We start from the raw sequence: 15077 nt of genomic DNA, 5'->3' as shown, positions 1-15077 counted from the left end.
TAGAGGTCTTTTGCAAAAAAAGACAAGAAAAAATACTTTGGCCAAATACTTGTGAACTCCTCAAGAAAAGGATTGAGCAATGTTGTGTCCCAAAAATGGCCCACAGTCTGACATCCAAGTACACAGAGACAGCTCACTGGGATCTTTTCTGGAGCAATTCTTTTCAGGTGGCGTCAGGAATTAATCTGGCAGGCCTTCCAGGAGCTTCTCAGGAGTAAAGCGGCATCAGGGGTTTAGCGCTCACACACTGGATTCACAGGGCTTTTCCAAAAACGTAGAGAATGAGGAGCTGGGTATTTTTCAGCAGACTACAAACCCAACTGCTTTCAACACAGTCCACACCCCAATTGAACCAAAACAATATCCCAAAAACAAAACCTCCGGACCACCATAAATATTGGCATGTCACTTCTCTGTAAACATCTTCCCCAAGTCACCAAGGTTTCTGTCGTTTATTGAGGTTAAGGCATGTGATACAAAGTAAAGGTTTGTTTTCAAACAAGACCTCTCAGTGACCCTTGCAAAAAGACACATCCATCTAATCTTTTCAGTTTTCCTAAATGAACCAATGTCCATAATTCTAAAGTACCAGTGCTTAAAAAAATATTTTTAAGAACAAGCACTTTCATAACACCTCCATTCTTGGAGGAATGAAACACCATTTTAAAATGCGTTTCATTACAAAGTGTGAAAAAAGACGAAAAATCTTAAAACACATTTACACATTCATTCTCATTCAACTCTTTACCTGTAACTAATACAATTCTGCTTCTTACCTTTTTGCACTCAGATAACTCAAAGCCAAGTTAAATTCTAGACAAAGCCTCTGCAATTACATTATTTTTCCCGCTACGTGGATAATCTTTAAGTGAAAAGGTTGCAATAGTAAACTTTATCGAAATAGTCTAGCATTCTAGTTTTTGAATTTTTCCACAAAGGCTAGGGAGTTATGATCAGTATATACCAGTGTCTCTCTGTAGTCATGGCGGATATATACTCCAAAATGCTCAAGAGCTAGTAATAAGCCCAGGGTTTCTTTTGCCACTGTTGAATATTTCTTTTGGTGGCGATTTAGCTTTTTGGAAAAGTATCCCACTGGCCTTTCTATGCCTAATTCATCTTTCAATAGGACTGCACTGACCCCCAGGTCATGAGCATCAATTGCTACCTTGAAGGACTTAGTGAAATGTGGGGAAGCCAACACTGGTTCATTAATCAAAATGGCTTTCAGCTTCTCAAAAGATGCTTGGCACTCCCCTGACCATACTCGTTTGATTTGCTTCAAAAAAAGAAAAGCAGTAAGTGGAGCAGTCATAGTACTAAAATTTGGTACAAATCTGTAGTAGAAACCATACATCTCCAAAAACCTTATGATTTCTTGCTTAGTCTTAATGGCAGGGAACTCCACCACTGCTTGTACTTTTGCTGCTCTTGGCAACACTTGTCCTACTATATGCCTGAGGCAAGTTACCCTCGCTTTTGTAAATTCACTTTTGGCAAGGTTCATCACTAAATCAGCAGACTGTAATTTTCTAAACAGAGCTTCTAGTTGTTCCAAGTGGGCCTTCCAAGTGTCACTGTATACCAGCACATCAAGGTAAGCCACACAGTTAGGGACACTGGCTACCACTTGGTTCATTAGTCTCTGAAAAGTAGCTGGGGCATTTTTTTTTTTAGCCCGAATGGCATCATTCAGAGGAACATAGAAGCAGGAGTAGGCCATTCAGCCCATTGAGCCTACTCCACCATTCAATACGACCATGGCTGATCATCCACTTCAATGCCTTTTTCCCACACTATCCCCATATCCCTTTATGTCATTTAGAGTCATAGAGAGATACAACACTGAAACAGGCCCTTCAGCCCACCGAGTCTGTGCCAACCATCAACCACCCATTTATACTAATCCTACATTAATCCCATATTCCCTACCACATCCCCACCTTCCTTCAATTCTCCTACCACCTACCTACACTAGGGGCAATTTACAATGGCCAATTTACCCATCAACCTGCAAGTCTTTGGCTGTGGGAGGAAACCAGAGCACCTGGCGGAAACCCACGCGGTCACAGGGAGAACTTGCAAACTCAGCACAAGCAGTACCCAGAACCGAACCCGGGTCGCTGGAGCTATGAGGCTGCGATGCTAACCACTGCGCCGTCCTATTTGTATTTAGAAATCGGTCAATCTCTACTTTAAACATACTCAATGACTGAACTTCCACAGCCCTCTGGGGTAGGGAATTCCAAAGATTCACAAACCTCTAAGTAATGAAATTTCTCCTCATCTTTGTCCAAAGTGGCTTCCCTCTTATTTTGAAATTATGTCCCCTGGTTCTAGACTCCCCAACCAGGGGAAACATCTTAGCTGCATCTACCCTGTCGATCCCTTTAAATATTTTGTAGGTTTCAATGAGATCACCTCTCATTCTTCGAAACTCTAGAAAATACAGGCCCAGTTTCCCTAAAGTCTCTTCATAGGACAATCCCACCATCCCTGGAACAAGGCTGGTGAACCTTCGTTGTATTCCCTCTATGGCAATATCCTTCCGAAGGTAAGGGGGGCAAAACTGCACATACTACTCCAGGTGCAGTCTAACCAAGATTCTATACAATTGAAGCAAGACTTCGCTACTCCTGTACTCAAATCCTCTTGCAATAAAGACCAACATACCATTAGCCTTCCTAATTGCTTGCTGCACCTGCATGTTAGCTTTCAGTGACTTATTGACAAGGACAGCTAGGTCCCTTTGTACATCTACACTTTCAAATCTCTTACTATTTAAGAAATACTCTGCACATCTACTCCTCCTACCAAAGTGGACAACCTCACATTTTTTCACATTATATTCCATCTTCGGCATTGGAAAAGACTGTCTGGCGTGACAAAGGCCAATATTTCTTTAGCTCGGGGTGTTAAAGGAACCTGCCAGTATTCCTTAAACAAACCTATTTTTGTAAGAAACGTGGCATTGCCCACTCTGTCAACACAGTCCTCCAAGTGAGGAATTGGGTAAGAGTCTGCCTTTGTTACTGCATTAACCTTTCTGTAGTCTATGCAGAATCTAGTTGAACTGTCAGGTTTCGGCTCTAACATGACTGGGGATCTCCAGCTGCTTTGACTGGGTTCAGTTAGGTGGTTTTCCAACATGTATTGGATTGCGGCTTTCACCTGGGCCTGTTTCGCTGGACTTACGTGATAAGGATGCTATTTTATAGTAAAAGGATTCCCCTACATCCACATCATGTATGGCTCAGTTTGTACATCCTGGGCTGTCCCTACAGACTCCTTTAAATGCTGTGAGTCACTTTTTAGGTCTTCTCATTGTTCTGCATCTAAATATGAAAGCATAATGTCTAATCTCTCTAACAATTCAGTATTAGCTAAACTGATAGTCGGAGGTTCAATTTGAGAATTGTCTAGGCCTCCTTCTACCTCATCCTCATTATCCCTTTCATCCTTCCTTGTCCTTACTACCTGACATACCTCTGCTTGCTTATTCTGCTCCTAGCGATATTGTTTTAACATATTGATATGACACAGCCGATTCTTTTTCTGGCAATCTGGGGTGTCAATCAAGTAACTTACTTTACCAATTCTTTTGACCACTTTATATGGACCACTGAGCCGTGTTTTCAGCGGTTCACCGTCTCTTTCTTTGGCCTCCTTATCTCGAGAGACAATGGGTAAGTGCCTGGAGGTGGTCAGTGGTGTGTGGAGCAGCGCCTGGAGTGGCTATAAAGGCCAATTCCAGAGTGACAGGCTCTTCCGCAGGTGCTGCAGAAAAATTTGTTTGTCGGGGCTGTTACACAGTATAAAAAAAACATATCCATGGAACCTTTTCAGTTTTTCCAAATGAACCAATGTCTATAATTCTAAGATAGGAGTCCTCCAAAAAAAAAAAATCAGAAAAATAGAAGCACTTTCATAACATTAATGCTTCCAAATTTGCTGATGACACAAAACTAGGTGGGAATGTAAGTTGTGAGGAAGATGCAAGGAGGCGTCAAGCGGACCTGGACAGGCTAAGTGAATGGGCAAGAACATGGCAGATGGAATATAATGTGAATAAGCGTGAAGTTATTCACTTTGGTAGAAAAAAAAGAGATAAGTATTTCTGAAATGGTGGAGAGGTTGAGTAGTGTTGAAATCCAAAGGGACCTGCGTATCCTTGATCATGAATCATTAAAAGCTAGCGTGCAGGTGCAGTAAGCAATGAGGAAGGCAAATGGCATGTTGGCCTTTACTGCAAGGGCATTTGAGTACAGAAGTAAAGATGTCTTGCTGTAATTGTATAGTGCCTTGGTGAAACCACACCTACAGTATTGTGCACAGTTTTGGTCTCCTTGTCTAAAGAAGGATTTACTTGCCATAGAGGGAGCACAACGAAGGTTCACCAGCCTAATCCCTGGGATAGCAGGATTGCCTTATGAGGAGAGATTGAGGAAACTGGGCCTGTATTCTTTACAGTTTCAAAGAATGAGAGGTGATCTCATTGAAACTTACAAAATTCTTTCAGGGCAAAACAGGGTGGATGTAGACAGGAGTTTTCCCGGCTGGTCAGTCTAGAACCAGGGCACACAGTCTCAGAATAAGGGGTAGGCCACTTAAGACTGCGATGAAGAGGAATTTCTTCACTCAGAGGGTGGTGAATCTTTGGAATTCTCTACCCCAGAGGACTACGAAAGCTCAATCACTGAGCATGTTCAAGACAGAAAATCGATAGATTTCCAGAGACAATTGACATTAAAGGATGTGGAGAAAGCGCAGGAAAGTGGCGTTGAGGTAGATGATCAGCCATGATCTAATTGAATGGCGGAGCAGGCTCGACAGGCTGGATGGCCTGCTCCTGTTCCCACGTTCTTATGACCTACCAAATCCCTAGGTATGACCAGAAATATCCAAAGCAAAAGAAATTTAGCACACAACTTAAAACAGCAACAAAAACTATTTTAAATAGCATTTACCAGCTTCCATATAGGGAGAGCTAGCAGTGCTGACCTCACAGCTTTGAGCTGAGAAAGGACCATATTCCTTCAGGTTTCTGACTCCCAGGTGTGATTCTAAAATAGAAAACAGTCAGTCAGTCTAGACACTTGATTTTACTGCAGGAGCTTTTATTCTTAAATAATTACATTTCACAGTGTCAGCCAATTTGAGATTTATATTCCTATACTGGGAATCGAAAAATATGTTAATCAGAATATACTGGCAGTATTACATTAAGACAATAGGAAAACATGCTTTACAACAAAAGGAGCGTTTTTAAAGATCAAGTTAAGCTTTTTTGTTTAAGTAATCTGCCTGACATTGGAACCTGGCTTCAAGGAGCCAGGGCAAACAAAAAAAAAAGGGAATCTCACCACAGAGGGAGGACAAGAGGCAAAACAATATCCATACTTACAAAAACAAACACTGAAATTGATTCCACCATGCAAGTCAGATAAACTAGAAAAAAAAAGAACTGCACAATTGTATGAAATGTAAAGTTAAGCACAGAAGTGGTGCCTGTGGTCATATCAAGTAAGCATCAACCAATATCAGTGGAAGGGTTTAGAAAAAAGTATGTTCTGCAATTTACATAATTATGTTAGATAATTTTGGCCTAAATAGTGCTTAACATTGAAACATTTTTCCAAGGGCTTCCTTTCAGTGTTTTCAGTAGATACAAGAAGATTCAATTAGATCAGAGGAGGGGAACATGCAGCCTCAGCATCTTGAAATAACTCATTTCAAGACCATGACTTTCTACACAATCATTTAAAAGCCAACAATCAAGCCTCATCAGGATATTTATTTTACCAATTATTCTGCAGTTGCTTTTATTTAGTTCAGAGGTTATTCTTAAAATAGTAGCTGTGGATTAAACAATCCAATTACTGAGGTAATAAAACAAATTTTAATTTCAGGTGGCACCAGTCAACCAAAGTAGTGCATCAAGAAATTCCAGTCAGACAGCAGCACCTAAGTTCTAGTCACACCCATATAGTTAACTGACACCTCCAAGGAAAAAGGCAAAAGAAACATTATGACCTGTGTATACTGGAAACATGTCTACAATGTAATCGGTCTCATGTTGCTCAGGATTGCAATTCATTTACATTGTGCATGAATTTCAGAACATTACCGACAAGAAAGACACTAAGGGCAGCGTATAGCATTATCGCAGCCACCTTTCTAATCACTGACCTTCCATGATTTGTTCAGGCCAGCAATGAGAAAATTGCAGAGGTCAGCCACCCATGATTCAGAAAAGTAGCTGCTCTGATTGTTTATGTTCACTTTTGGCAGTCCTGCCCCATTTGGAGCAGCCTCCAAAAACCATTTCCTAAATGGAATTTTTAGCACTGCCTGTGGCACTAATGTCTCCTACATGTGCATTATGTTCTACTGCTGAACTCGGGACTGAAGGAAATTCAAGTGGGTTTTTTGACTGCAGGTTTGAGGTACTATTTTCATATTATGAAAACAACACTGATGTTCCAACAAGTTGCACCACCCATTGATGGAACTGCAATTCCTCACAAATATTCTAGCTTGCAAAGTGGCACAATGGGAAAAGCCAACAGAGGCATTTTTTTCCCCTCAAGGAACAGGCAAAGAAAATTGTAAAGCACTCTAGTTTAAAATTGATCAAAAACTAAATTTCATAGCCAACTCAGAGACTTTTTGTCTCCATTTTTGAATTTACTGTCAGGTCTCTGGAGAAATTCACTTTTACCGGGGAAATGGAAGAAATTTCTGTAGAAAATCTTTTACTTTTTGCGAGGTGCAATTCCCCCACACCCCCCCCAACCTAGAAGTAGATTACTTTTTCATTGGTAATGCTATCTATGCATTTGCCATTAGGACAGACACGTGCACGCACACAATTTCTTAAGTGTCAGCACAAGCAAAACATACAGAATACTGAAGCCACACACCATGCAATTGTGGACTATGCAGGCCTGAGTATGGACATAATGGAGACTAAATGCATATTTAATTGTATTATAAAATAATGAAGTTTTTCTTTACGTTCAATTATCTGGATGAGCTAAATAAAGATTTTATTCCCATTTGAAACTGTAAGCTATATTAACTTTTCTAAAAATCCTTCTAAAAAATAAAAACTAATTTTTTGAGTTAATTGGTAAATATCACAGAAAGACGGTAAAGGGGGAATTTTATTGGCTGAAGCAACCTCAAAAACATAGACCACCAAACAGTTCCATTTCTGCACTTTACATATGATAAAGCTGACACTGCTGGTATAGTTATGGTGTAGACTGCATGCTGCTTCATCATACTGAAAATGAAATTTATGACAGCCATATGCAAACCTTCTACTGGGTCCTCAACTATAATAGTGATTTTCCGGAGGTCTCCTTGAGAAAGCCGAAGAGTAAAAATGGGGAAATGAAAGGTTACAAGACAGAAGGATTAGAGGTTAGTGCCAAATTAGACTATTGCTCCCTCTGCTCCCCCATCCAAAAATAATTACTTTCTTAAGCCAACACTGCAATATTTTATAACTCATGAACACACCTGTACATTCAGTTAACATTACTTCTTGGCTCACTTGCCACAAAGCATCACCTTTGTAATGTGAGAAGGCAACTTTCTCTAGTTTCCTTTCCCTCCTCCAAATGACCAGGCCAAGACTGTGAAACCTGTCCCTACAGCTAAGTGTAAACGTCAATTTAGACCAGAAATCAAAAATTGGAACCAGACACGATTATTGTAATACTCTGGCTGATTAGTTTCATTACATATTGGATAACAACAGCTGTTCATTGTTTTGTAAAGGCTGCAAACTAAGTGCAACAAAGCACATATAAACATTTTTGTTCAGTTACTTAATATTAAGATTCTTAACTGGACGAGAGTTTTTTCAGCATTTGTTCTTGCTTTTTAAAGCCTCCTTAGATAATGTACAACCTATGAGTTGAAACCAAGCAAAAAACCTCCTCAGGCTTCCACCAACACAGCTCTAAAACCAGACACAAAGAACAGCTGGAGTGACAATTCTTCCAATTTTCTTTTTTGGTATCTGCCAAAATCAATTAACCTTGTGGAACAGTGCACAAGCCTATCCTACCACTTCATGTGGAGAGTGCTGAGGTCTGTACACAGACTTAGAGAATTCATTTTTCAGATTAAGTTGATTTCCAACTTCAAACCAATCACTCTTTCCTGAAGGTAGTGCCTCATAGAATGGCATGGTTCCCCAAGCTTCAGATACCAAATGATGCCTTTACTAAGTTAGCACCCTTACAGAGTTGAAACAGGAAACGTTGGCAGGCTTACCAACCACAGGAACTCATGGTGGAGTCTATCCTGTCCTGTTTTCACCTGCCACTCACATACTGTATTGGAAGAGGTCACTGGATAAACATTAGGAGTAGGAACTCTGGTTGACTTTTCTCCTCGATAGTCCAGACACAGAGACTTAACGTAGGGCTGAACCTGATCACCTTTTCATCAGAGGATGAAGTACAGGCCAGGCATTGAAATGGTCTACAGGCCTCAGTACCAGCACCATCCATTGAGGGAGCTACCAATAATTACATTTTCCACCTCATTCTTTTAGTTAGCACAAAGCATGACTAAAAGAAAATTCTAATCATCATGCCTTGCAGCAGGTAAATCTTGATGTACATAAATCTTTGAAATAAATTTCACTGTACCTGATTCCTTTGTCGTTGCTATACCAGTATCAGAATGGGATCGGATATGGCTCTTCTTGAAACTGCCATGTTGTTCCAGATTCTGGGTTTCAGAGAAGCTGGAACGTCTTGGAAGATTCAGTAGAGATTCACTGCAGCTCACAGTGATTTTAGAAACTTGCCCTGCAGATGAAACTAGTTTCTGTGAACCTCCAGAACAAGAGGAGGAGCTATTGCTGCATTGGCTTGAACTGTGATCCCTCCGTCCCAGGTTTCCAATAGCCAAATACTCTGGTCCATCATCCATTTCACTTGATCCCTCATCTTGTACTTCACCCCAAGAGTCCTCGCCATGGCTAACTGGGGTACTAATTGTTGTCTCACTGACTGGAGAAAATGGTTCTATAGAGGGGCCAATACTGAATTGGTGGATGCGAGACACCTGATCTGGTACCAGTGTGTCTGTGGAATCTGGAAAAAATGTCAAATGAGCCCTCTTTTTGGTCTCTTGCTGAACAAAACTTATTTTAATGAAATCTTGTGGTGTAGCACCTATATCAATGAGAGAAGAGAAAGAGAGAAAGGATCAGTTCCATTTTTTACAATTCAAATGGATTTATACTGCATGCTTGACTATAGACAATTTATGCTTCTGCTGAAAATAAATTATTTGTCCAATTCATGTACTGATTTTCCTTGAGTAAAACAAATATCTGCAAGAACTAGACTGTATTTCTCAATGAAGACGAGCAAAGTCAGGACATTGGAAGTTTTACTTCAATGTCTATTCATATTGTTTTACTTGATTTTTGTCCAAATGCTCGAATTTTTATAGCTTTATTTGTCATTTCACATTGCCATGAGAATAAAATTCTCATATATTGCAATGTATTCATTTGGATTTTTACTCCAGTTGCCCTTTCTAACTGATGGGGGGGTGGGGGGTGGTGGTGGTGGTGGAAGAGAAGGAAAGGAGTGCGAGAAACCCACCATCTAAATCGACTATGTGATCAAGGGCCAAGTTCAGTGAGGTTTGGTTGATTATTTGTACATAGTTAGGATGATTTACATTCTCACAAATGTAACTCGAGATTTATACCCTCTAGTTGTTAACAGCTTCGGGGAATTCTGCAAAGACTTGAAGAACTAGTCTTTTAAGATTTCAGTTTTGGCTCATGAACAGTAATGATGAAAAATAAATTTGTTATAACCGTATTAGATTACATTGCTTAAGTACGCAGATAAAACTTTGGCACGAATTGCAGACCGACACATAGAAGGCAACAATACACCAACCATCCAACTAATAAGATAACTAGTTGGCAGCTCAAACGATTGAAACAAATTATCTGGTCAACATAGTTCAAAAGGTTGAACTAGTAAAATACTTTATTTTCTGGAAGTATTCCAGATTATACTCAAGTTTCTTCCAAAACTATTCTTATATTTAACATAATATCCCAGGAGGAGGAAGAAAAAGACTAAAAACAAAAAATACATTTTTCATTTGGTAGTACAGAACTTGAGTACTGCTGAAAAAAAAGGCTGTCAAAGCTTTTCATCTTGCAGTCATCAGGACAGATGCAAGAATGCCAAATTTCAAAGGCAGCAACAATTTACTGCATGAGAAGAGGGTGCTGATTGGTTGGCAAGTTGACTCTGGTTGGTCGCGGCATTGCCTTGGAGAAAGGGGCGGTGCAGTGGTTAGCACTGCAGCCTCACAGCTCCAGCGACCCGGGTTCAATTCTGGGTACTGCCTGTGTGGAGTTTGCAAGTTCTCCCTGTGTCTGCGTGGGTTTTCTCCGGGCGCTCCTGTTTCCTCCCACAAGCCAAAAGACTTGCAGGTTGGTAGATAAATTGGCTGTTATAAATTGCCCCTAGTATAGGTAGGTAGTAGGGAAATATAGGGGCAGGTGGGGATGTGGTAGGAATATGGGATTAGTGTAGGGTTAGTATAAATGGGTGGTTGATGGTCGGCACAGACTCGGTGGGCCGAAGGGCCTGTTTCAGTGCTGTATCTCAAACAAAACAATGCACAAGGGAACTACGGTCACTCACACTTTTGTTTACTTCAAAAAAGGCTCAATGCCTGGACATGTTCCTTTTGCCTGCAGAGGACTGGTCTTTGTATATGAATATATGTAGCTTCTAGCAAGCGTAAGTGAGTCACATTGTGAGCCCTACTGATAACCCTAAAATGGCTGTTAGCGTAATTCTTAGCACACTCAGGATTGTTCAGTAAATGCTGCCCAATCTAATGTTAGACACTGTGTTCTGAGTTTTGCAAGTATGGGCTGGTTGAATAGGGTCAGTACTCTTCCTTTTGCAAATAGCCGAAGGGACGTCCTGTTTGATGCCATCCGCCAGTCGTTGGGATGCACAGCCTATGTACCTGGCATCGCACCAGCACTGGAATTCACATACCACGCTACTCATTTGTGTGGTAGGCAGAACGTCTTTTTGGGTTGGCGGCAGCATCCTTTTTATGGATAATACCACTTATGTTGCTACTGCACAGCAGCAGTGTGAAATGGTTAGCTTCACCTGGTGCTCAAAGATGCGTTACCCTTCCTGTGTAATCTGAGGTAGACTGAGTACTTTTCAAGACCCAAAGTAGCAGCCTTAGGCCCATTCATGAGTATGCACGATACACAACGAACATTTTTAATTATTCTTCACTTACCCGAAATGTTCAAAGTAGTAGAATGACCTGAGAGATTGGTATATGAGGTTGTATGTCTTTGATGGCCTCCCTCTGCAAGCGACAAGCACTTGGTTCCAGGTAGAGCAGTCAGACTTTGGCTTTTCACCATTGGTAAGGAGGAATTGCACTTCCTTGCAAACTAAACATTGTAAATACATTAAGATGAGAAACACACTGCAGATTATGGTTCATCTTCATTTCTGGAACTGAAAAGGTTATACATGAATCAATTCATAATTGGCTCCCTTTGGATGCTACTGCTGTAATACAACAAATTTTACAGCACTATCAACTGCAAATTTTAGCCATGCACTTTCTTATGGCTGGCTGTTTTACACTGGCTTGATTCCTTACAAAAAAAAACTTTGTCAATAATGAAATAGGGCCAGAGATTTAAAAGAAACAAAGTACATTTCTATTTTACTATACAAGATAATGCGAAATTTTTAGCAACATTTTAGGAATTGAATTTTGCAATTCTAACATTTTTCATAGAAACTTACAGCAACAGGAAGCCATTCGGCCCATCATGCCTGTGCTGGCACTTCTAAAGAGCAGTAACGCTTCTTCCCACACCCTCACCTTTTTGCTCTCAACTCTGTAAATTTCCCATCAAAGAATCTGTTCAAATCCATTTTTAAAATTATGAAAACAGCTTCCAGCAGCTTTTCAGGTAGACTGTGTTCCTGATCCTGACAACTCGGTAAAAATAAAACTCTCCTGATCGCTCCTCTGGATCTTTTGCCAATGATTTTAAATCCATGACCTCTGGTTACTGACCAACACACCAGAGGGAATAAGTTTTCTCTATCTACTCTATCAAAACCTATCATCTTGAAAACATCTAGTAGATCACCTATTAACCTTTTCCATTCGAAGAAAAACATAACAGTCCTACCTTTTTCAACCTCTCCTCATAACTGATGCCCCTCATCCCCGGTAACATTCTGGAAAACCCCCCCTCTGTACCCTCTCTAAGCCTTTACATCTTTCATGAAGAGTAGTGCCCAGAATTGTCCACAATACTCCAGCTAAGGGCTAACCAGTGATGTTACTGTGAAAATCATAGTAGTTTGGGGCTGAAGGTTTAGAAAACATAATATTACCCAAGCAACATATACCTTAGAATGAACATTTTTAAATGTTTTCAATGTAAGCATTTATTCTTGTATATGACACTATGGGGCCAATAAGCAACTTCAGATGCTCTGGGCACCTATTTCACAAAAGAACAGACTTGGCCTGATAATGTGGGGTCAGCTTATTTGAATATGTTTCTAGTGCTCCTGCCACATCACTCATGATACGGTGAGTATTTAATTGTGCAAGCCATCTTGTCTAACCACAAGCAATAGGTACATTAAATCTTTGGCAGACCTAAGCCAGGAACATTCATTGTGTAGATATTGCTACTCAATGCAACAAACTCACTTTGGTGCCATGAAAATTTTCTCTTTTAAAAAAAAAATTGACTAATATTGATTCTTACATGTAAAACCTGGAGATCCTTGGGTTTCAACCAGCATTCTAAAGTTTCCCATTCTTGCAATATTTAATGGCAATGTGTTAAACACAGCTAGGTATCTCCACACAAACTAGGTGAAAGCTGGATGGGGCATTTCCATTAGGTTGTTCAAGCAACACTGCAGTGGTTTGGCAAGCAATGCTTAGGTGGAGGTGTGAAAAAAAAAAGAGCAGAGGTGGACACTACCATTGAGGTTCAAACATGTGTTGGAAAAATACCACTCAATTTTTTGTTTTCCCTCAAATGCTCAGCTGCAACACTCTATAGCGCGGCACAGTAGCGCAGTGGTTAGCACCGCAGCCTCACAGCTCCAGGGACCCGGGTTCGATTCTGGGTACTGCCTGTGCGGAGTTTGCAAGTTCTCCCTGTGTCTGCGTGGGTTTTCCCCGGGTGCTCCGGTTTCCTCCCACATCCAAAGACTTGCAGGTGATAGGTAAATTGGCTGTTATAAATTGCCCCTAGTGTAGGTAGGGAATATGGAATTACTGTAGGGTTAGCATAAATGGGTGGTTGTTGGTCGGCACAGACTCGGTGGGCCGAAGGGCCTGTTTCAGTGCTGTATCTCTAAATAAAATAAATACAGGCTGCAATAAACATACATGGAACAGTACAGAGTATGTGGATCTTTGAATTTAAAGTGCAGGGAGAAACAATAACTTAACCTTGTCACCTTGGATGATGCTATACACAACATGATTGATCATTTGTCTGTAAAATTACAAAGGATGAAGCTAGGGTCTGTGCTATGCAAAGTTGTGTAACTAACTCATACTGCTGTGGAAAAGCAAAGGTCAAAGTCAAACAACTCTCTGCTAGTGATAGGTAAAATTAGAGATGTCTCTAGGTATTCTTGCACACCTAGCAAATTGACAAGTAGTAATAGTAGAGGCCTGGAAGCAGGTCACAACCCCATTTTCAGTTACGGCTGACTCAAAACCCCAAAGGTGGTAGAAAATAAACTTGATAGAAATAAAATCGTATTCCTGAGTATATACTTCCAACCCTGTCTCTTCCTCCCAATCTCTGCATCAGAAATCTCTCTCAAGTGCTGGCTCCATATCTCGCTGAACTTAACAACCTGAAAAGCTGCAGCAGTCTTGTTCCCTTTGACACAAATATGTGGCTATTTTAGTGAGTCCAGTTTGATCAAGCAAGGAATACTGCATCGCCATACACCGAGCTGTGTTCCCTGGCTCATTCTGTTTATAAAAAAGGACAGCAGAAAAGCCAGAAGCTTTTCAGCCCGCGATTTTGCAAGGACAAGAAGCACAGCACAGAGCACAAATATCGACTCAGGGGCAGCATTCTGATGGTTCAGATAAAATCTTTTCTCTTACAAAATTAACAGCATTGTAGCCAATGTATGGAATTAGAAGACTGATAGCCAGTTGCCTTACTGGCCAGTCTCAAATGTAAAATAACCACTTGGACAAGACATCGGGGAGCTAAAACCCATTCCAACGTGCTTCAAAGTCTTCAGGAATGGAGGAGTAGGGGTGAGGGGGGCACAAAAGAAAATCCAAAACTGGAGAGAGAAAAATGAATACACAGTGTACTGGAGCTTGGAACCATCTCCGGAAGCCTGAATAAATCTGTGACATGATTCTGATCTCAAAGTTGGCTTCTGTTACAAACATCATTTGTGTTTTAAAAAAAAAGCTCTGCAGTATAGTCTGTGTGCACAGTTAATTATTTTCTAAGGAAAAGGCCAGTCTTACCACAGATGTGTCAATCTGAGCTAAAATTTTAGCATCATTCAGTTCCACAGCCTCCAGATATTGGAACATAGCAGTCACATGGGAGTCGCTCAACAGAAAAGCAGTGTCTGCAAGAGACAAACAGCCGACAATGATTTTTATTCGTATCAAACTTATGGTAAACTAGAGACAACACAGAAGAATCTGTTCCAATAACTAATACATTAGGTAACATTAGGTCCTGAGCCCTGTTATATGTGATTTAGCCTTTAAAAGAACACAGCCAGCACTTCAGATTTAATATTTTTCAATTCATGAATATACTGCACTTCATTAAAAGCTTCTGCTAGATATGTGCCATTTATTAATTATACAGGTGTTATTGTGAATCCTTATTTCAAAATCTACAATGAAAATTCACTGCTGCAGTCAGAGTTCATTTTAGAGATTTTTTGAATTTCATGAAGTTCATTTAAAAAAGGTTCTGAAGCAATAATCTAAGT

General features: G+C 40.4%; 1 protein-coding gene across 6 annotated transcripts in view; it reads right to left on the bottom strand.

Annotated features, from left to right (window-relative positions):
- rubcn (rubicon autophagy regulator) overlaps nucleotides 1-15077 on the bottom strand; it is a 79340-nt gene that overhangs the window by 38494 nt on the left and 25769 nt on the right. For 4 of the 6 annotated variants that reach the window (XM_068042381.1, XM_068042382.1, XM_068042383.1 and 1 more), the window contains 4 exons: nucleotides 14596-14702; nucleotides 11332-11491; nucleotides 8670-9200; nucleotides 4968-5063 (listed from right to left, as the gene is read on the bottom strand). In XM_068042381.1, coding sequence (XP_067898482.1) covers nucleotides 4968-5063; nucleotides 8670-9200; nucleotides 11332-11491; nucleotides 14596-14702 — 894 coding nt within the window. The remainder of the gene's footprint in view (nucleotides 1-4967; nucleotides 5064-8669; nucleotides 9201-11331; nucleotides 11492-14595; nucleotides 14703-15077) is intronic. The other 2 variants (XM_068042384.1, XM_068042386.1) reach the window with 1 other exon arrangement.

The sequence above is a fragment of the Heterodontus francisci genome, chromosome 11, assembly GCF_036365525.1.
Source record: "Heterodontus francisci isolate sHetFra1 chromosome 11, sHetFra1.hap1, whole genome shotgun sequence".
NCBI lineage: Eukaryota > Metazoa > Chordata > Chondrichthyes > Heterodontiformes > Heterodontidae > Heterodontus > Heterodontus francisci.
Note: the sequence above shows the minus strand (reverse complement) of the source record. Positions and strands in the feature narration are given on the sequence as shown.